The 23,727-nt window shown below is 39.2% G+C and overlaps 1 protein-coding gene across 2 annotated transcripts in view; it reads left to right on the forward strand.

Moving 5' to 3' along the window:
* The window catches only part of LOC122052536 (transmembrane E3 ubiquitin-protein ligase FLY2-like), a 42,366-nt gene that overhangs the window by 16,735 nt on the left and 1,904 nt on the right, over positions 1-23,727 (forward strand). For both annotated transcript variants that reach the window (XM_042614104.1, XM_042614105.1), the window contains exons 6-11: positions 20,104-20,167; positions 20,244-20,321; positions 21,107-21,264; positions 21,340-21,399; positions 21,520-21,613; positions 22,464-22,631. In XM_042614104.1, coding sequence (XP_042470038.1) covers positions 20,104-20,167; positions 20,244-20,321; positions 21,107-21,264; positions 21,340-21,399; positions 21,520-21,613; positions 22,464-22,631 — 622 coding nt within the window. The remainder of the gene's footprint in view (positions 1-20,103; positions 20,168-20,243; positions 20,322-21,106; positions 21,265-21,339; positions 21,400-21,519; positions 21,614-22,463; positions 22,632-23,727) is intronic.

Genomic DNA, 23,727 nt, shown 5'->3' on the forward strand with positions numbered 1-23,727 from the left:
GTAACTGGCGATGTGCTCAACAATAACGTAGCCGACAATCACACAGCATGCAATCATGCAAGATGGTGCATGACACTAAGCATGTAAATCCTAACCATAATCACCTCCACATAATATATAACAAACAGGAAAATAAATCAAACCATGACCTAGGTATCATAGATTTAAGTACACATGACAGATAATAAAATCCAGAAAACTAGTGTTATACTCAGTGAAGTCTAGTATGTCACTTACTCTAGGAACTAATGTACACATGGCAATAGTCAAGAGATATAAATATGGATATATAATAGGCAACAAACAAAACAAACTATAGGTATCAAATACTGACATACCAAGGACAAATCTAAGTATGATCATTGCTACTAGCTATAAATTACTATGCATATCAAAGTGACAATATCATAAAAGATAAGTCAAGAGATACCCGCCTCCAAAAAGAAGATCGTATCAACCCATCCGACGTCGAGACGCTCGTCTCGAATCAGAGTCCTGCATCAATCAATACATTTATTTTATTTAGCTAAATTCATATGAATTAAATAACTAAATAAAATACCCAAACCTAATTAGGGAAAATCCTAATCGATCGTAGACATTAACCCTAACTATATTTAATCCACGGGTCAACTAGGGTTAGCTCTATTATCCCTAACCATTCCACTGTTCAATTTGATAAAGATCTATACATAATCAACTTAATACGAACTAACCAACTTGTACAATCCGTTACCACTAATGCAATCCAATGTAAGAATGGAATCACCTCTAAAACTCAACTGAGTTGAATGCCTCAGCCGATAACTCACTGCCGGAGAAGATCTGCTATTGGAGCAAAGTAGCTGGCCCTAGGAGAAGTTGCTGCCAGAGACAACTACCCAATTAGCACAACATCCCATATCAAAATCAAAACCTAGACATATATAAAACCACCAAAAGCCTAAAATACCTTATCCTCCTACCTTACTGTCGGTCGCCCCCTCCCAATAGAACCACAACCAGCGGCTGTTGGGTTTCGAGAAGAGGAAACCGACAGTGGAATTCTAGGGCACGGAAAGACCATTATGAGCTTGGATCCCTGCTCCTGGCTGAAGCCCTAATTGTGCAGAGAATGGTGCCTCAGACCGGGAAGATGAGCTCTCGATCGACGATGGATCGGAAACTAGGGCAGAGGAGGTGGTCGACACTAGGGCAAGGGGAAAAAGACGACCGACGCTAGGGCTGAGGAGGAGGAAACGAGTGGAGACCTTACTGGTGGTAGCCTCGCCCCCTTGCGCTGGCTCCTTCCTCTCTGGCAATGCTGCCATCGAGCTATGGTGGTGCAGTGGTGGCAATCGGCAGTGCGCAAGTGTCGGCGATGGAGAGACAGCAGGGGTCGGCGACGCTAGCTCAACGAAGAAGAAGAGAAGATCGGGCCGCGATGAGTTGAGGAGGAAGAATTGGGGCGGCGTGGGGCTCGAGAGAGAAGAAGATCGCGGGATGAAGAGGAGAAGAGAAGAGGCAACGACGAGGGAAGAAAATAAGGCACGGGAGAAAAATAAAAGGAAAATAAATTAATTTAGGAAACTTAGGTTTTAGTTTAATCAAACCCTAAGTACTTTCCTAAATCAACTCCTACTTTTGAGTATTTCTAAACAGGTTTTTCCCTAGCCCAATAATTTATTCCCTTAACGTACGTCATACGAGTTCCGAAAAATTCCCAGAAAATTTCTAAAACTTTCTAAAAATTTCGTTAAGGTTAACCGTCTCTTAAACCTTATTATTTTATTATCCTTTTGTTCGATATTTTACATTCTCTCCTAATAATAAAAATTTGGTCCCCAAATTTGGTTATTTACTATCAGCAAGTAGCAATAGATAAACAATATACCTCAAGTAAACAAATGGGGGTATCGAGCTCGAATGGTATCCTCGAGCTCCCAGGTAGTCTTCTCGTAGGTAACGTTAGGCTGAATTGGAACTGAGATATCAGACAGACCATGTGCTGGATCGGATACATATCTCCTCAGCATGAACACATGAAATATATCATAAATGCTTGCTAGAGACCGTGGTAGCGCCAGACGATATACTACCGCTCCAATCCTCTCCAAGATCTGGAAAGGCTCAATATATCGTGGAGCTAGTTTACCTCGGAGGCCAAATCTCTTCACCCCTTTCGTGGGTGAAACTCTCAGGAATACATGGTCGCTAGTGGAGAACTCCAAGGGTCTCCGTCTCCGATCAGCATAACTCTTCTTACGGTCCTGCGTCTCTAATATCCTCCGTTTGATAATGCGGACCAACTCTGCCTCCTGCTGAGCTCTCTGAGGTTCAAGCAGCTGGGCCTCCCCAACCTCTTCCCAGAGGGTGGGTGTCCGACAAGGTCTACAGTACAACTCTTCAAACGGTATCATCTGGATAGCCGAATGATAGCTGTTGTTGTAGGCGAACTCTACTAATGGCAAGTTGTCCTCCCAGCTACCTCGGAAATCTTTAACGCAAGATCTCAGCAGTTCTCTAAAGTCCGGATGGTCCGCTCTGACTGTCCATTTGTCTGTGGATGGAATGTTGTACTAAAACGAAGCTGTGTGCCCAAACTTGCTGCAAACTCTGCCAGAACCGGGAGATGAACCATGAGTCTCTATCCGATATAATGTTCAAAGGAACACCATGCAATCTGATAACCTCTTGACAATACAACTTTGCCAATCGATCCAGAGAATTGGTCTTCCGAATCGCTAAGAAGTGTGCAAATTTGGTTAATTGATTAACGATCACCTAAATTGCGTCATGACCTCGTTGTGTCCTAGGCAATCCTACCACAAAATCCATAGTCAAACTAGACATCTAGCTACAAACTCCGCTATATCTTCTTTCATGTTGTTCCACCAATAGGAACGCCTCAAATCTCGATACATACGGATTCCACCTCGGTGGATGGCAAATCGAGAGCGATGAGCCTCTTGAAGTAACTCCTTCAAGATCGGATGAGCTTGATGTACGCATAATCTACCTCGGAAATAAGTAATACCCTCATCATCTCGAGTGATCTCGGTCTGCTGTCCAGAAGCTATCTGGCTACTAACGGACTGTAAGTGTTGATCACCGGCCTAGGCCTCTCGGATCCTTGTCTTGATCGACGACTGAGCAACCATGGTAATAAGGATACTCTGCTTTGTTCGTCCCTGCTCCTCAAGGCCCAATTCGGAGAAAACCCTAAATCAAGTTCGTGACTCAAACTCGGTGGCAAGCTAAAATCCCTCTGGGCTTTCGGCTAAGCACATCGTCAACCACAACATTAGCTTTCTCCGGGTAGTAGCTAATGGTACAATCATAATCCTTCAGACACTCCATCCATCTCCTCTGTCGGAGATTGAGTTCCTTCTGGGTGAAAAGACATTTGAGACTCTTTTGATCCTTCAGAATCCCAAATGTATACCCTATAGATGATGTCACCATTTTTTTTTTCAAAGCAAAGTTAATAGCGACCAACACTAAATCGTGTACTGGGTATTTCTTCTCATGTTCCTTCTACTGATGAGAAGCATAGAAGACTGCCTTGCCGTGTTGCATCAAAACAAAGCCCAAACCTTGTAGAGAAATGTCGGTATAGAGTACGAACTCGTCCTCTTCAGAGGCAAAATCAGAACTGGTGCCGACACTGATCTCCAATGCAGTTCCTGGAAGCTGGTCTTGCCGGCTTCTAGCCACGTGAACTTCACACCCTTCTTGGTTAAGCGTGTCAGCATAGCAGCGTGAGGAAAACCCTCAACGAACCTCTGGTAATAACTAGTTCGACTAAGGAAGTTGCGAGTCTCCTGTATAGACTACGACAACTCCTAACTGGTAACAACCTCTATCTCCTGTGGATCCACGGTATACCCCTACTAGTGACCATGTGTCTCAATCATCTCACAGAAGACAATCAAAAGACGTACTACTAAATTTCACATATAAATGTTCCCGTTGAACATCCTTAGAACTATGCGAAGATGGTGTACGTGATACACCTCAGATCGGGAATAGATCACCACATAGTCAATAAAGATAACGGATACTGATCCAATATCCTAGGGATACCCAAATTGTAACGACCACCCTTTTTACTACTACTACTATTCTCTAAGGGTGACCGTTACTTAACTACTAACTCTACTTAACCGGTATGATCGAAATCACAAGGAGTCTCTACCGAAAAATTTCGGCAGAGTCTCCCCTGTACCGGTGACCTTAAACTGAGATACAAATATAATATACATCAGCCACAGGTGGCTGGAACATATATTAAACACACAAAAGAAATAACATCACCATGCAATTTAATAAAATCAAATCATGCAAGTAATGAATAGCGGAAACAAAATAAAATACAGCTTCTTACTCCAACACTTTCTTATCAACCTATATACAGAATTAATCTAACAAATTCTTAAACTAAGTCCCAAGACTTCCATAGTCCTGGTATCACACACCATCCGCGCCACCTTGTCGCCTTCCTTTGCTAAATCTTTTCCTTTCCTTTATCTGCAGTAAGAGGAAATGCAAACTAGAAGCGAATGCTTAGTAAGCGCTATCTAACTCACAAAAACTCGATATGCACATGAACATACTGAAAACTAAAACTGAATGCTCAAAAGGAAAACTACTCATGCTCATCTACTAGTAAAAGAAACAAACATACTGAAATGATAAACATGTAAAGCTACTCATGCTCTTCTAATAGCAAAGAACAGTAAGCTAGTCTAAATAACATGCTAGCATAAAAAAAAACTCAACTTGCTGATTTTAAACCAAAGTGAAACTTAATTCATTTGTTCTAAACTTATTCTCTTATCTCACTTGTTTAAAACTTATCCTTTAATACTTTTATACTTATGTAAAAACTTAATTTTACTTGTTCAAAAGCTTATACTTATAATACTTCAAAATAATAATCAACTTCTCTTGGGCCCAGGCTTAGTACCATCTTATGCGCGTTCCCTAATAGTTTGGGGTAGCGAGCCACCAATCCTAAAAGAGCAGACCTCGGTCTGCCAGGGCCAAGACCTCGGAATTGGACACATGGATTTGTGTAACGACAACCTCGGAAATCGGGTACTAGCCTCTTCAAAGTAAAATATCTTATTATCTTAATTACTTCTTCTTTAAATGCCTTGGCATTTTAATAAGCACCTTGTGTGCCAAAATCCCTAAAGTCTTGACTTTGGAATCTACTTAAGGTCTTGACATTTTCTTTCTTTTCTTTATCTTTCTTATACTTGTTAATACTTCTAATAAAAGAATATCCCATACAAAACTGCACTAAAATACTTATTAACACTGCGCTGAAATGCTTAACAGAATTGTATGAAAACACTTAATAAAACTGTACTGGATTGCTCAATAAAACTGCATACTATGCTAATCAAAATTCTGCATATTAAGTTAACATAAATCTGCATACTGTGCTAAACAGATTCTGAAATGCTAAACAAATAAAAATCTGCATGCAATACTTATCAAATTCTACAAGCAATACTTATGAAAATCTGCGTACAATACTTATAAAGAAAATCTGCACTATAAATACATGGCTACTCATGTTTATTAAAATAGCAAGGAAAACTAACTGTATGCTCCTATTTAAAGAGCTATTAGAAGCAAATGGACACATATATGCATTTATATCAAAATCCGGAACATGAACAAGGACTATCCTGCTCACGGCAGCCACAAAAGAAAGGACACCAAACTGCAGCTAAGGGAAAAATGAAACTTCGTGCTTACTGGAATAACCAACAGAATCCATAAGGGTTAATATTAGTTCACAGCAGTAACTAAGACTCTAAACAAAAAAACAAAATCTAATAAAATTGTTCTTATCAATTTTAAGCTATCAGAGACTTGGTTCAGATGGTACCAATTGGTCGAACCTTACTTGTTCACTATCAGAAATTATATTTGCTTACTAGTCTCTAAATATCAGAACGTTACTTCTAAATAATTAAGTGCTTACTGAAATTATATTTGCTTACTAGTCTCTAAACTTATAGGTAATACCAATTCTTGTTCACTATCAAACACTTACCAATCACTCAGAACTAAAAGTGGAAAGCGAGTTAGAAATTAGCGTTACTCAGATGTTAGTGAGCCCAGCTTAAACTATACCAAACCTCTAAAGGTATTTTAAGTTAAAATTTCAACACAACTAAAAGGGCACTATCAGAGCATCACGCCAGGGGTTACTGTCTAAGGCTGTTACCCTGAGCTACTTCGTGTGTTAATAATTACAAGTTGGTAGGCAGTTCGGGTTTTGTACAGCAGCAAAGAAAACGAAAGGGAAATAAAAGCATCAAATCCGAATTCTGCTGCAACCACAAGCTAAACAAGCAAACAAACAAACCCTATCTCAACTTCCTACAAGAACTCACGGTAGCAACATGGCAGCAAGTTCACAACATGCTTCAAAAATCAAAAGACACAAGGGAACATCAATCAAATTCGGAACCACTCTTACCGTAGGTGAGTAAGTGACTTACCTTTGCGTTCTTGCACTCACAGCCGGGAAGAAGGCAGCTAGGGCTTGGGGAAGACTCGAGCTCTTGACCTCTCCTCGCGCCCGCAAACCCTCCTCGACGAGAGGTTCACCCCCGCGTGAAAAATCCCTCGGAGAACACTCCCGCCGGCCGCCGGAACCGTGCCCTAGCTCGGCTTCGTTTGGTTCTCGCTCGGGCAGAAACGGCGCACGAAGAAGGGGAGAAAGAATTCGGGAGTTAGGGTTAATACCTAAGTTCCCCTTTTTATAACTAGGTGTTCTGTTAACTTGTTAAATAATTTTGCTACCTATTCTAAACAGAACCTACGGCCTGAACACTTGGTTAGCCGCGGCTTGGCTCGTGGTTGGAGTCGCGGGTTCGAATCCTGCCGAACCCCCTTTTTATTTCAATTAGGTATCTTTGGTTTCAATTATAACTTATATATATCTCGTTCCATATTTGTTCACAAAACGCTTGCAGAACAGTTGGCTAGCTGGATTCGATCAAGGTTTGGTTTGGTCGGAGGTCTCGGGTTCGAATCTTGGCTTGAACATTATTTTTGTTGAAACTTCTTTCGTTTAGTAAAATACTAAACGACCTCCAAAAATTGCATAAAAATACTCTAAAAATTTCTAAAAATCTCTAGAATTTTTCTATAGCATTTTTAAATATTTTTAAATTACTTTTAGAACTCTAATTGAGGAAATTGGGGTGTTACACAAATCATCGAGTCTGTGATAACATCTAGGCACTATAAGCCTAAATGATAAACCAAGAACTTATAATGTTCGTATGTTAGCCCCTTAGACTCGACGGCATGGCTGGGCGCAAGGATTGGCTCGTTGCTCCTTGGATCCAGCATAGTGGGCATGTGCGCAAGACATGCCAAGCAGCGGGTGGATTTGTGGCAGTGCGCGGGCGTTGTCCAAGCACAAGTCGAGCGGGAGGTCGATTTGGCGGTGGTAAACAGATGCGAAGAGCGGACACGCGGAATCGGAGCATTTGGCCAAGCATGGCTTGCAGAATTCGTGAGCCATGACATGCAGCGGATGCATGCAATGCAGCATGAGGAAAGATACATCAAAGGGGCTACTTCGACCCAAGCCTATGAAGCAGAACCATGGGCCAAGCATAGGGGTGTATGCCAACCTTTGACATGACGCCAAGGCAGCAATGAGGTGGCTGGCGGTTTGGGACATGTGGCATGGCAGTTGAGTCAACTGCCATGCAACTGCTTGTAAACTGCCAAACCAACCCTGCCTATGGATTATAAATAGGCATGGGTGTGGCAAAGGCAAGACACAAGAGAGATTGTATGAGCATTCTGCCAAGAGAGTCACTTGTAATTCTTTTGAGTGTTAATACAAAAAGGTTGGGAGTTTTCCTGTACGTTGGCTTGTCTTGTTCATGCTTGTCTTGTGCATTCTCTAGCACATTGGTGGTGCATCTCGGAGGCTGAATCAAGTGGGGTGCTTGGTCGCCGCGCAGGAAATTTCTAAGATTGAAATTACCCCTGTGACAACTGGTATCAGAGCACAGATTCATGGCTGGTGGCAACCACAAGATTAGAGAAAGACTTTCTTCTGTGGAAGCCTTGCTCGGTGCGGTACCGGATGGGGAGGATGTTTGCAATCTGGTTGCAAGGATCCTCAACTTGGAGGCAAATATGGAGCAGATCCAAGAATCTCTTCTAGAGGAGATGGAGCAAATGCGGAAGAATAATGAGGATCTTTGCTACGAAATCATTGTTCTGCGAAGAGCAATGACTTCTAGTGTAGAAACGGTGCCTCAACGTCCATTGGTAAGAGTTCCTGAACCGAAATGGTGGTGGTGGACAGATTCTCAAAGTATGCTATATTCATTGCGGCTCTTTCGGCTTGTCCCTCGGATGTTGCTGCGGAATTGTTCTATCGTCATGTGATAAAGTTCTTTGGCTTGCCTAATGACATTGTGAGTGATAGGGATACTCAGTTCACGGGGAGATTTTGGACAACCTTGTTCAATATGATGGGGATCGATCTAAAATTTTCTACAGCAAATCATCCGCAGACGGACGGACAAACCGAAAGAATCAACCATGTACTCGAAGAATACTTGCGGCATTATGTGACAACAAGTCAAAATAACTGGTTGGGGTTGCTGGACAGTACACAATTCTGCTACAATTTGCACAAGTCCTTAGCCACGGAAAAGAGCCCCTTTGAAATAGTACTGGGCGAGCAGCCAACAACTCCTATGGAGATAGCCAAGCAAAAATCTAGAGGAAAGTGCCCTGCAGCCTATAGATATGCCAGGGAAAAACAGGAGTTGCTCGAGGAAGCCCAAGACAGTCTAAGAAAAGTGGCTAGAAGGATGAAGAAGTATGTTGATAAGAAACGAAGGCCTTTGGAATTCTCTGTTGGGGACGAGGTATTACTGAAACTTACTCCTCAAATTTGGAAGAGAATAAGCAGCAAGAATGCTCACCGGGGGCTAATTGCCAAGTATGACGGACCCTTCGAAATTGTGGAGAAGGTTGGGAATGTGGCTTACAGGCTGAACTTGCCTGAAAGGCTAAAGATACATCCTACATTCCATGTAAGTTTCTTGAAGAAGTATCATGCAGATACATGGATCCATTAAGAAGTTGTGCCAAGAGAGCTCCGCCGGTTGTAAGAAAGTAATTCAGTGATGATGTTGCGGAGATCCTGAACCATAGAACATTTGGCATGAGCAAAAAGAACAGAAGAACAGAATTCTTGGTTCTGTGGAAGGGAAAACCCATATTTGAGGCTACATGGGAAAGAGGTGTTACTCTATGGCAATTCGAGAAGCAGATTCAAGCATACTTACAGAAGCAATCGACGAGGGCGTCAACTTCTTTTGGTGGGGGCGGTTTGTTAGCCCCTTAGACTCGACGGCATGGCTGGGCGCAAGGATTGGCTTGTTGCTCCTTGGATCCAGTATAGTGGGCATGTGCGCAAGACATGCCAAGCAGCGGGTGGATTTGTGGCAGTGCGCGGGCGCTGTCCAAGCACAAGTCGAGCATTTGGCCAAGCATGGCTTGCAGAATTCGTGAGCCATGGCATGTAGCGGGTGCATGCAATGCAGCATAAGGAAAGATGCAGCAAAGGGGCTACTTCGGCCCAAGCCTATGAAGCAGAACCATAGGCCAAGCACAGGGGTGCATGCTGGCCTTTGACATGGCGCTAAGGCAGCAATGAGGTGGCTGACGGTTTAGGACATGTGGCATGGCAGTTGAGGCAACTGCCATGCAACTGCTTGTAAACTGCCAAACCATCCCTGCCTATGGATTATAAATAGGCATGGGTGTGGCAAAGGCAAGACACGAGAAATTGTATGAGCATTCTGTCAAGAGAGTCACTTGTAATCCTTTTAGTGTTAATACAAAAAGGTTGGGAGTTTTCCTGTACGTTGGCTTGTCTTGTTCGTGCTTGTCTTGTGCATTCTCTAGCATATTGGTGGTGCATCTCGGAGGCTGAATCAAGTGGGGTGCTTGGTCGCCGCGCAGGAAATTTCTAAAACAGAAATTCCTACATCATACATCCTCAACCATAAGATCCCCGACAATAAACTCCAAGGAATAGATCATCAAATGTGAGAGTAACGCTCTATCATAAGAAAAACATATGTGGGAGCAACGCTCTACCACAAGTAATCCTCAATATGTGGGAGCAACGCTCCACCACATAATATGTGGGAGCAATGCTCCATCACAACAATCTATAATATATGGGAGCTACGCTCCACCACAAACAATCCATAAGTGATCAAGACATCTAACTATCTAGCTAGAGAATGCACGAGATTGCTCTACCACAGGTCACTGTGGGCAGCCAAGGGTATAACAACCTAGTAAACATATCAAATCTATTGTCAACTCTCTCAACATCATAGTGGGTCACTCACTAGTAGAAGAATTTAATTGACAAGGTATACAGCCAAAGACATAATGGTAGGCACTCAACATAGGTAGAATCATCATGATACTATCAATAATACACCCGACATACGTGCATACACTACATCGGTATGATCGACATAATCCTCCAATTAGTACACACAAAAACACACTCATAACACATGTATAGATCAGCATGATACCTCCAACAATATATACTGAACCCGTGTGCATATATCGACGTAGGTATAATCGATAATACTCACCTAACATTTTTACACATACGCCAAGAGTATAATCAACGTAATACTTCCAACAAATCATAATAAACATGGGTGTACACACAGAACAGATATAACCAACAAGATATCTCGAATAATATACTAAATCACATGTACACCTACCACGGCACAGATTTAATCGACAAGATACCTCCATCATAACACCCAAATACATGTGCACATATCACTACCTAGATTCAATCGACAAGATACCTCCAATAAAACAATCAGACACGTACACCTAACCACATAGGTATAATTCACAAGAACCCTACAATAACCCTAACTGGACATGTATACACACACCACCTACAAATGGACAATCTAACATAGGACTCCTACAACACATACCCATCATATGTATACATAACCGAGATATGCATAATCAGCATATTTAACCCAATCAACCAGACAATCCCTATACTACCTACTCTACAAGGGTATATACAATAGAGTTCAGGAATTAAGACACGAGACTGTACAGAACATAAACCTAAAAAAAATCAAGTATAAGTACCATACAGGAAAACAACAATCATAGACAATCTAAGATATAGCAGCCTAACCATCCAGTATTAACCATGCTCTAAGTTCAAAAGAACTAATAGAGAAAAGAAGAAATACCCGCCATGGTTCAACATTGCACGCCCATGTTGTACCACTACAGAGACTATACCTAATGAGGAAAGTTTATTATCATATTCCTTTAGTGAAACAACCAGCCATGTTCTCACATATTTAACTCCTAGTGACTCACTCTCATCATGGAGTACTAGCAAGATATAGAAATATATTACCATCCTACCAAAAGTGTATCACAACTGAAATCCAAGGTATCTCTTGATTTTCGAATCGATAATCAATAACATTCAAAATAGTAGAGATACAATCAATCCATGAGATATGTGTATAAAACCCTACTAATCCCAAGGTACATCGAGGATATCTAATCATCTCTGATCAGTCCATGAGTCAGGATCCCCCATGGAATAACCTTAGGTGAGTCGACTGGTTATCGTCTTATTAACCATCTTGCTACCAAAAGGGGTAGAGGATTACTCTCTCTCCAAACACCTCAAAGTAATCCCAAATGATGCCTGTATCTCTAGTATCATCATCTGCTTCCTTCACGTGGTACCTGATCACGTAAAGGTTAAGCAACTATCTGCAACTTTCTCATGCCAGTATAAATCATGTATCTGAATGTACTCTCGCAGTTATTCTCATAAGTGTTAAGCAGGTAGCTCTACACTCTTCCACATCAGTGGAGTCACCTATCCGAATATACCATTTAAGTCATCCGACCAGGTACAGACAGTTCATGGTCAAAGTCTCCATGGAATAGGATACATCGATCCTTTATAAACTGACCAAGCCGACAATGGTATACGGCTAATTCAATCTTTTCCACGTCGGTACAAGCCATGTACTCAAATGTGCTCAAGATATCTAACTAAGCACGAATAACCCAAAGATCAGAACCTCTAAAAATAGAGTATGACGATCCCTTACTGATCGGACCAACAAAATAAATCGATCATCTACTTAACTAATCCAATAAAAATACATTAATCCTCCACAAAGCGACTAAGGTAAATCGATCCACGACTACCCAAGTCAACAAGTGTAAATCAGTCTTCTACCGACCGATCTAACAAGAGTAAATTAATTATCTGACGAAACTAACTAAGTTAAATCGGTACTCTACTTCCATTACTCAGCTAATAATAGCAGGGATTGGTATGTGACTCCAACTCCTAACCAACTAGTAGTAAAAGAAGCTAAAACTACCGATGGTATGATATGAAAAATCACCCGAGACTGTAATCCTTGATCTCTATTAAGGTCGACCATGATCGGTGGTTGACCCAATACATGTAATATATGCTATAACAACTAGACAGGTACTAACAAAGAGTACTAACACATGTCATAACTATCATAGTCAACAATGCATATACTAACAGACATGTATGATAACAATATACCAACATACCTCCTATAGCTTGGAGATGTCTTGCTGCTGCCAGGTCCCAAAATCCGAAAAAGTCACATCGAGAAAACCAAAACATGCAATCCAAAACAGAGGAAATAAGACTCGTAAACTTGTAGCTTTGATACCAAATAAATTATCACTCCCCAGGTAGTCTCTGCCAGAAGAAATTTTGACAGCATCTCACGAATGACAATTTGAAGCATTACTACATACAAAATATACATTAGCCACACACGGCTGAAATATATACACAACCACGCAATTTATATCATCAGCCAACTCAGTTGGAACAAAATAAAAACAACCACGCAGTTATATATATATATATATATTTAACAACCACTCGGCTGTACTAAAAACCAACACAGCGGAAAAACGATAAAGAAAAACCATACAAACTAAAAACAACAACTGCTAGTCGGCTAGGCTTTACACAACAACCACAACAACACAAAACACAATAGCAACACTAAATACCAAATACACGGAAAGCGTAAACAAAACTCGAAGCGTCTTCGGATGTGACGTGGGAACCGGCAGACAGGATACTCCAAGCGACTCCAAAAATCTACTTGCTACCTGAAATAAAAATAGCTCAACGGTGTGAGTTCAAAGAACTTAGCGGATATCAAGCTGACATGCTTAGTAAGATATAACTAACAGAAATAATCATGTAGCACAGTTTCCTGAACAAAGTAGGAAATGCACACTGCAAAGGCTGAAGAAACGGTACTCACTAGGGCCTTCTATCTGGAACATACGATTATCAGACCCAATACCTCATGTCTCCTAGATGCATGTCAATCATATGCAACTACCAAAATGCAACAAACAAATTGCAACAATCACAAACCATAAATGCAATTGATGCATATGATGCAAAAATGACATGTGTCACCCTGACGCCAGTCAGCCATCTTACACGCGATGGTGAGACCGAGTGGGTAGAGCTATGACAGCTGTGCACTCTGCTATCACTGCTCCTGAGTGACCGAGTGGACAGGATATTGTCGGAGTACACCTATCCTCCTACCCTAAACAGAGTGGGGGAACTCAATGCTCTCATCTCCTTGAGTCAGACCAGAGGAGGGATCCTTGCTCGCTACACGCTGCAGTTATCGCTACCTATGAGCGTACCAACGGAGCTTTAACAGACAAAACTACAACACACACCCTGCTTGAAATACCACTAACCCATGAGTGGTTGTGTGTGCGCAGGTCATGTAACTGGCGATGTGCTCAACAATAACGGAGCCGACAATCACACAACATACAATCATGCAAGATGGTGCATGACACTAAGCATGTAAATCCTAATCATAATCACCTCCACATAATATATAGCAAACAGGAAGATAAGTCAAACCATGACCTAGGTATCACAGATCTAAGTACACATGACAGATAATAAAATCCAGAAAACTAGTCCTATACTCAGTGAATCCTAGTATATCACTTACTCTAGGAACTAATGTACACATGACCATAGTCAAGAGATATAAACATGGATACATAACAGGCAACAAACAGAATAAATTATAGGCATCAAATAGTGACATATCAAGGGCAAATCTAAGCATGATCGTTGCTACTAGCTATAAATTACTATGCATATCAAAGTGACAATATCATAAAAAATAAGTCAAGAGATACCTGCCTCCAAAAAGAAGATCGTATCAACCCATCCGACGTCGAGACGCTCATCTCGAATCAGAGTCCTGCATCAATCAATACATTTATTTTATTTAGCTAAATTCATATGAATTAAATAACTAAATAAAATACCCAAACCTAATTAGGGAAAATCCTAATCGATCGTAGACATTAACCCTAACTATATTTAATTCACGGGTCAACTAGGGTTAGCTCTATTATCCCTAACCATTCCACTGTTCAATTTGATAAAGAGTATATATAATCAACTTAATACAAACTAACCAACTTGTACAATCCGTTACCACTAATGCAATCCAATGTAAGAATGGAATCACCTCTAAAACTCACCTGAGTTGAATGCCTCAACCGATAACTCACTGCCGGAGAAGATCTGCTGTTGGAGCAAAGTAGCTGGCCTTAGGAGAAGTTGCTGCCAGAGACAACTACCCCAATTAGCACAACATCCCATATCAAAATCAAAACCTAGACATATATAAAACCACCAAAAGCCTAAAATACCTTATCCTACCTTAGTGTCGGTCTTCCCCTCCTAACAGAACCACAACCAGCGGCTGTTGGGTTTCAAGAAGAGGAAACCGATAGTGGAATTCTAGGGCATGGAAAGAACACTATGAGTTTGGATCCCTGCTCTTGGCTGAAGCCCTAATTGTGCAGAGAATGGCGCCTCAGACCGGGAAGATGAGCTCTCGATCGACGGTGGATCGGAAACTAGGGCAGAGGAAGCGGTCGGCGCTAGGGCAAGGGGAAAAAGACAACCGACGCTAGGGCTAAGGAGGAGGAAACGAGTGGAGACCTTACTGGTGGTAGCCTCGCCCCCTTACGTTGGCTCCTTCCTCTCCGGCAATGCTACCGCCGAGTTATGGTGGTGGCGATCGGCGGTGCGCAAGTGCCAGCGATGGAGAGACAGCAAGGTCGGCGGCGCTAGCTCAACGAAGAAGAGAAGATTGGGCAGCGATGAGTTGAGGAGGAAGAATTGGGGCGGCGTGGGGCTCGGGAGAGGAGAAGAGAAGAGGCAACGACGAGGGAAGAAAATAAGGCACGGGAGAAAAATAAAAGGAAAATAAATTAATTTAGGAAACTTAGGTTTTAGTTTAATCAAACCCTAAGTACTTTCCTAAATCAACTCCTACTTTTGAGTATTTCTAAACAGGCTTTTCCCTAGCCTACTAATTTATCCCCTTAACGTACGTCATATGAATTTCGAAAAATTCCCAGAAATTTTTTAAAATTTTTTAAAAATTCCGTTAAGGTTAACCGTCTCTTAAACCTTATTATTTTATTATCCTTTTGTTCGATATTTTACAATGCCTGTTCTAGCTCCATCCTTCATTTCTCCATTTTTTGTGTTATCTTGTGGTCTGAGCAGCATCTTATTTCATTTTCAGTGTTATCTCTGTTTGCTTTGGTTTGCTAGCTGTAGCCACATCTTGGTCTTCCTTCGGCCTTAGCTCCTTCCTTTGGCTCTTATTTCACAAACTTTGGGATAAAATCTTATGGCTGAAAATAAGCGTTCTATTGTAACGGATATTGTGCCTATGATGTCTAAAATCATGGACTATAAGCTAAATGATTCAAACTATTTGGATTAGAGTAAGACTGTTCATCTTTATCTATGAAGTATCGACAGAGATGGTCATTTGACTGATGACCCTCAAGATAATTCAAAGCAGACATGGATTAGAGAGGATGTTCACTTGTTCTTTCAAATTTAGAAGTGTATTGATAGTGAGGTAATTGATTTAATTAATCACTGTGAAGTTGTTAATGAACTAATGGATTACTTAGAATTTCTATACTGGAAAAGGGTATCTCTCTTGCATGTATGAAGCTTGCAAAACATTTTACCATGTAGAAAAATAAGATCAACCTCTGATTAATTATTTTATGGCATTCAAGAAGACATATGAGGAACTTAATATGTTGTTGCCCTTTAGCCCTGATGTGAAGGTTCAACAACACCAACGAGAGTAGATGACTATCATGAGCTTCCTCGCTAGCCTATCTCTTGACTTTGAGTCTGCTAAGTCACAGTTCCCTCTGGATCTAAGGTCTCCTCTTACATGATTTATTTAGTCGTATTCTCTGTTTAGAAAATACTACATCTGTTCCGCTTAGTGGTGCTTTGGTAAGTCGCAAGACAAATTATGAGTTTGGAAGATCAATTAGTCACAGTGGAAACAAAGGAGGTAGCTCACAAGACTTTGGAACTTGAACATCGAATTCGGATGGTATTATGTTCAACTACCGTCATAAGCCAGGCCATATGAAGTTTGAATGTAGAAAACTTCAGTATAAAAATTAACAAAAACACTTGGCCCATATTACATCCACTAATGATGCGTCTGATAAAATGACCCTTATCTCTATAGATAAATTTGCCAAATTCTCAAAATATTAGGAATCACTCAAGCTTTCATCTCCCTCTATTACTGCTATTGTTGATTCAGGTAAATAAAATGCATGTCTTCTTTTCTCATCCTCCAAATGGGTAATTGATTTTGGTGCCACAGATCATATGATAGGTAATTTCTAGTATTTTTTGTACTTTTCAATCCAAAACTAACACTTCTATGGTTACTTTAGTTGATGGTTCTCTAACTTGTGTTCGTGGCTCTGGCACAATTAATCTTACTCCTTTTCTTCTTCTGTCCTTTGTCTTACATTTACCAAATTTGTCCTTTAATTTGTTCTCTGTCTGTCAACTAACTCGTAATCTCAATTGTTGCATCTCATTTTTTCTTGATCATTGCTTATTTTAGGATCTTTTGACGAAGAAGATTATTGGTAAAGGACATGAGGCTAGAAGCCTCTATATTATTGATACATCGCTCCCAAATTCTTTTGCTTGCTTGAGTGTCACTTCTCCTTTTGAGGCTCATTGTAGGTTAAGACATCCATCTCTTCCTTTACTCAAAAAGCTTTGTCCACAATATGATAAGGTATCTTCATTAGATTGTAAGTCATGTCTGTTTGCAAAACGTCACCATCTTAGTTCGAGTCCTAGAATAAATAAACGAACTATTCTTTTTGAATTAGTTCATTTTGATATTTGGGATCCTTCTATTTTGTCTAAACTTGGTTTTAGGTATTTTGTTACTTTTGTCGATGATTATTTTCGTGTAACGTGGTTAAATTTAATGAAAAATCGTTCTGAGTTATTTTCTTTGTTTTGTATCTTTGCGAAGTGATAATTCCAAGGAATATACATCCGGTTCATTCGAGTCTTATATGAGTCAAAATGACATGCTTCATGAAATCTCGTGTTGATACTCTTTCCCAAAATGGTGTGGCTGAATGTAAAAATAGACATCTTCTTGAAATTGCATGAGCCCTCGGTTAATATTTTCTCATTAACCACATGCCATTCTCTGTTATTCATGGTGAAATCCCTTGCAAAATCTTTTTTCCCAATAAGTCATTTCATGTTAACCCTAGGATATTTGGTAGCACTTGTTTTGTTCGAGACATCAACTTGATATCAAGAATGGTTTTCTTCATGGAGCAACCTCCTGGGTTTTTTGCTAGGGGGAGTCGGGGCGAGTTTGTCGTCTTCGGAAAGCTTTGTATGGTTTGAAACAAAGTCCATGCTTGGTTTGGAAAATTTAGTCTCTAACCATTCTGTGTTCTATAACAATTTAGTTAGGATATTGTTATTACTGGAAGTGATACTATGAGAATCTCATATCTTAAATCTTTCATTCATACTCAGTTTCATACAAAAGACCTAGGGGTACTGAAGTATTTCTTAGGTGTTAAGGTTATGAAAGGTAAAAAAGGTATATTCCTATCTCAGAGAATTATGTTTTTAATGTATTAACTGAGATAGAAAAATTAGGAGCAAAGTCTTGTAGTGCTCCAATGACTCAGAACATGCATCTCACAGGAGAAGGTGAACTATTTGAACATCTTGAGAGATATCGAAGGTTGGTTGGAAAGTTGAATTATCTTACCGTAACTTGTCCGGATATTACATATTTGGTTAGTGTTGTTAGTCAATTTATGTCATCTCCAACCATTAATCATTGGACAGTGTTAGAACAAATTCTATATTACCTGAAGGGAGCACTCGAACAAGGTATCATATATAAAAATCATGGACACACTGATATTGAATGTTTTTCGGATGTAGATTGTGCAAGTTCCAAAATGGATAGAAAATCTACTTCAGGTTATTGTATTTTTTTTTTTTTGGGAGGAAATTTAATCTCATGGAAGAGTAAGAGGTAAAACGTTTTACGATCTAGTGCAGAGTTAGAATACAAGGCTATGACATATTTTGTGTGTGAGATAATGCGGATATATCAGTGCCGGTAAAATTGTGGTGTGATAACCAAGCTTCTCTTCATATTGTATCGAATCCTGTGTATCATGAGCGAACTAAGCACATTGAAATTGATTATCACTTTATTTGTGAGAAAATTCAACAAAATTTGATTTCTACGGGACATGTGAAGACTGAAGAACAACTCGGAGACATCTTCGCAAAAGCTTTAAGTGGGATTTGGGTTGATTATCTTTGTAACAAGTTGGGTATGATTAATATCTATGCTGCAACTTGAGGAGAGTATTATATATAATAGTTACCATATTTGTATCTAGGGATGCCAATTTTTTACCCGACATGAAAACATGACCCTAATCGAACACGAAAGAATCATGTTAAGGTCAGATAGTTTTGGGTTCGGGTCAAAATCGAGTCGATCCAATTGACTCGATTAATAAACAGGTCAGTTTCGGATCAACTTGAAGCGACCCAATTACAATCTATGAACCCGTTTGTAAATAATTATAAATTTAAACCCAGATTGCAAATCAAAAAGTTAAAAACCCTACCCCTATATATAGTATTTTACTAATTTTCACATCAAGTCCTTAGGAAATTGGAACTCCTCATCTTCCAATCGGCGGCCGACGCTCCACCAGTGGGAATTCGGGTCGGGTTTGGGTTTAGGTCAGGTTGGGTTTGGGTCAAATGGGTCAAACAGGTCGGGTTTGGGTCAACTGCAAATAAACATATCAGGTTCAGGTTGAATAATTTGACTCGAATTAATAATCAGGTGGGTTCAGGTTGTCGTTCGCCAACCTGCTAATCTGAATCCGCCAACCCGAATCTGGACTAAATTGTCACCCCTATTTGTATACAATATTTGTTACCATATTATCTCTATATATTAGGTAATATATATAAGTCAATTAGGTAAATTTGTCAATTAGCCTAATTATAATATTCGAAGATAGATTCTAGTTTGTATAATAAATATGTCTACTCTTTAATAAAGTATAGATACTTTTTCTCTCAATTAACACTAATCTTTATTAAACAATAAGTTAATCAACTTCACCTTTAAAATTTGATCACATTATCCATTCTCAGTCTGCTACAATGGATTTCTGCACATTTCGAAATAATTAATTGGATTATTTTTCTGGGTAAATCTTAGCATTGTAGTTGTAGCAATTCTTTTAATATTTATCTTTTTTCTGTATGATCAATGTTTTTCTTTTTGTCGCTTTATGCTGTCTGGAAAAGGAAAAATGTGACTATTCCATGAGATGATGACTTCTAGCCCACAACATAGGAGCGTGGAAATGAAACGTAGATTATAATTATTGTATACTTTCTTGCTGAAAGTATGGAAATCGAATTAAATTTAATGTGTTTTCTTGCATCACTGAATATTGTTGATAGTTGTACATGCCAGTTATCTGAGATAAAAACTGGACTATTTATTGTTTTTTTCCTAACAGATTAGACTTTTCTCCTCCCAAGTTCTTCAAGAATCAATTCAAGATCGACTACCAAGAAAAAAATGTAGGACCTTCTTTCCTGTTTGGATTCTAATTTTGGATTCATGTTTCTTTCTCACTCTGTTAATGTATATTGTCAGCTGTGACTTATGACATCGATAAACATTGTCACATAGAGATTGCTGCTCAAGTTTTGCGAGTTCCATCTAGACAAAATGGTACTTGACTTCGTAGATTTCTTCTTACTAGCAATTATATAGTAGCTGATGACGTCTTGCCTAATTATTTCCTGTGAAGTTAATATTCCAGATTTATTTGTGAGCATAAAGTTATTTTCTAATGCTTATCCACTAAATTATAATTCATATGTTTTAGTACCTCTTTTGTCTTTGGAATGGATGAAGCATATTGTGCAGAGCATACTTAGAAGTGGAGAGTTAACCATAAGGGAAACTAAAAATTGTTAGGAATCCGAATCATTCATGAAAAAAATGCTCTTGGTAATCAGGAAGTCACCTAATGATTTCAGTTGAATTTTTCTATGCAACCTTGATTGAGCAAAATCACTTGAAACATTTCAAGCAGAATGCACTAACAGAGAATATGGGCATTGTCTAATAATTAGTGGTTGGGTCATTTTAAATTTTTTATTTTGCTTATTTGCTAGATCATATCATCCTAAGGACTCTCAATCCAATAATAAACAGTGACTTCAAATTTTTGAAGTAGACTAACTGTTTCCATGTCCTTTAAGAAACTCCCTTTGATGTACTAAAAAAAAATTGAGGCATGGTATTCTCATCATAACCAATTTATGATTTTCAAGAAACTACAGTTTCTATGTCCTTCTGAAGCATGTGCTTCTCCCAATCATTGCCACTGCAACTAGGACTCTACCTCCTACTATATTAGTTGAATGACAATGTTTTCTTTTCTCTTATCATCCAATAATACTAAAGAGGTATACCGGCTTCCATTTTCTAATATATCTTTTTATTAATAGATGGAAATCATGAGCTTTACCATTTAGAGGGGTTAATGGAGGGTCCAGCAATAGATAGCGATGGAGAGTGCTTTTCCTCAATCTCGTTGAATGCAACTTCTTTGAATACTGAAGCCTATTACAACAAAGCAGTTAACTATACATTGATGGTCACTTTTGTATCCTTCATCAAATAGCTCGCATCTTTTAAATCTTCTGTTGCACTGTTTGGAATCCTTCATTTGTTATTATAGATATCTTTTCTTCAAGTTCTTCTGTTGATTAGACAAATGGAGCATAGCAATACTCAATCTGTGAGTAATTTGTTTTGTCCATATTTTGTAGCTGTCTTATTGCAACTATAGATATACGAACTACAATTCATATAATCGTTTGTTTTTATTCTAGTTATTTTGGTTTCTTCTACTTGATAGGGTGCTGCTAAGGTTTCTATTCTGATGATTGGTCAACAAGCTCTTATGGATGCATATGTGTGCCTCTTGAATTTGACTTCTGGAATTTTAGTAGGTATGTAGATCTTCTTATTATTTGGTTTTTCATTTATTATTTGGAAGACCAAGGGGCAGCACTTCTGTGGCACAGTTCTCATGCTTCAAGTTAGATTGAATCATGACCGGCACCATTCTCTGTAATTCTTTAAAAACCCTATGCTGTTAATTTCTTTTTCCATCTGACATCGATGATGTTGAGGGGAAGAGCCGCTAAGCCTTAGTTGATTTTTTCACTTGCTTAGGGTAGTCTTACCTCAAAAAACTAAAGATGTAATGGCCTATTTGTTGACTTATTGTTAAACAACCCTTATGGTTAAGCCAAACTAAGTTGAATCGCACAGCAATTGATCGCACAATAGGAGAATAGGTAAATGACACATAGGAAAAGAGTGGGATGAATTTATGTCTTAATGGTCGTTTAGATGTTATAGTTTTCTTGTTTACTGGTCTTGAATGCTAAGGGACCCCCCATCTACTGGGAAGCATTTTAAGATCCACATGGAATTGAGTGTCATTCACAGTGTGATACAACAAACTCTTATCAGCGGTGCCTATGTATTGGTCCCATGCTAGAATAGAAAGACAATGTTTTCTCATGAACACATAAGACTTGCTTATTTTTGAAATTTAGATGATACTTGCTTAGCTGGATGGGTAGTGGATGCTTATTAATTATTTGAATAGTTGAAGACTTCAGAACAGAGTAGTAGAGAATTAATTATCCGCCCATTATGTTCTCAGTTAATTGATATTTATGGTTTTCTCATTACTCTCTTCCTTCCACCAATAGCATGCCTGAATTTTCTGAAGCTATTGCTATAATGCCACAGACTTATTTGGGAAACTGTGTTGATTTTTGATTGCAGAGTCCCTATTCAATGCTTTTGCAACAGCAGCTTTCTTCAAGTTTGTTGTTTTTTCAATTTTCGAGATGAGATATCTTCTTTCTATATGGAAAGCAAGAAGACCTTTGCAAAATGGTGAAAGCTGGGAAACTATGAGGCGCGAATTATCTGTTCTGTATAGCTGTTTCTGTGAGTAGTTATTCCTGCTAAAGAAACTATATTTCAGATTTCATTGTGTTCACAAGATGCTTGCCTATAAAGGCATATCAATTAATTTCTCCTCTTGTTGTACGCACGAAAATTTGTTAGGATTAATTTAATCAGCATGTACTACTGTTTCACCTCATATTAATTTCTCTCTTGTACATACTGAAGATTGTTGGAGAAATAATTCAATTAGCTTGTACTAAGGTTTCACTTCATCTTATTATAGAAAAATTTGATCGGTAACTCATTGGGAATGCCTGCAATCACTTGAGTTGAAATTAAACGTTTCTTGTACTAATCAGCAATGAGATTCCACCCATGTGTTTATAATACCCAAGCCTGATATATCAGAAACTTGTTATAATTAGGGAAATAAGAAACTATGGAACATAACAAACTTTGTCTAAGATTAACTGTGTGTGAAGAATCTTTTCATTTAACGGAGATATGTGATCCATCAATTATGGAAGATAGGAGGCACATAACAAAGATGAATAATGTAGAACAACTCATGGTAGCCTGCCATATAAGAAAACACACACAAATCAATCCATCATGGAGCCTTGGACTTTACCCTAAAACAAACCAGAAGTGAAGCAGCTAATGGAATACTGTAGTAAAAGCTTAAGCTATTTAAATAGGTTAACTAACAGTAATAGTAGAAAATGCAGGAGCATAATTAGGATGATGAAATCAATAGGGTGTATAAACAGTCTTTCAATACAAGTTTGCTATGATGGATGGTTGGTGATGTCAAAGTGAACCCATGATGCAGATGAACTATGACAACACCCACAACCTCCAAGACCTCATCCACTAACATGAACAATAATTTCAGATGGAGTTGTGGAGGCTGTAGCTGCATGAACAATACAATCACAAAATTCAAATCTTTCGTTGGAGAAAGATGGTATTATGACATCTGCACATAGGCATCACTGAGATTCATCACAATTAATAAAAAAATTTTGCCACATGAAATTCTTCATTCTTGCAGCCTAGAACTTTGACACTAGGTCAGATGACTTTTGTGGCTATTAGTTTTTGATGCAAGGAATTGCTGGTACAGCAGTGGCAG

Source organism: Zingiber officinale, chromosome 3A (genome assembly GCF_018446385.1).
Source record: "Zingiber officinale cultivar Zhangliang chromosome 3A, Zo_v1.1, whole genome shotgun sequence".
Taxonomy (NCBI): Eukaryota; Viridiplantae; Streptophyta; class Magnoliopsida; order Zingiberales; family Zingiberaceae; genus Zingiber; species Zingiber officinale.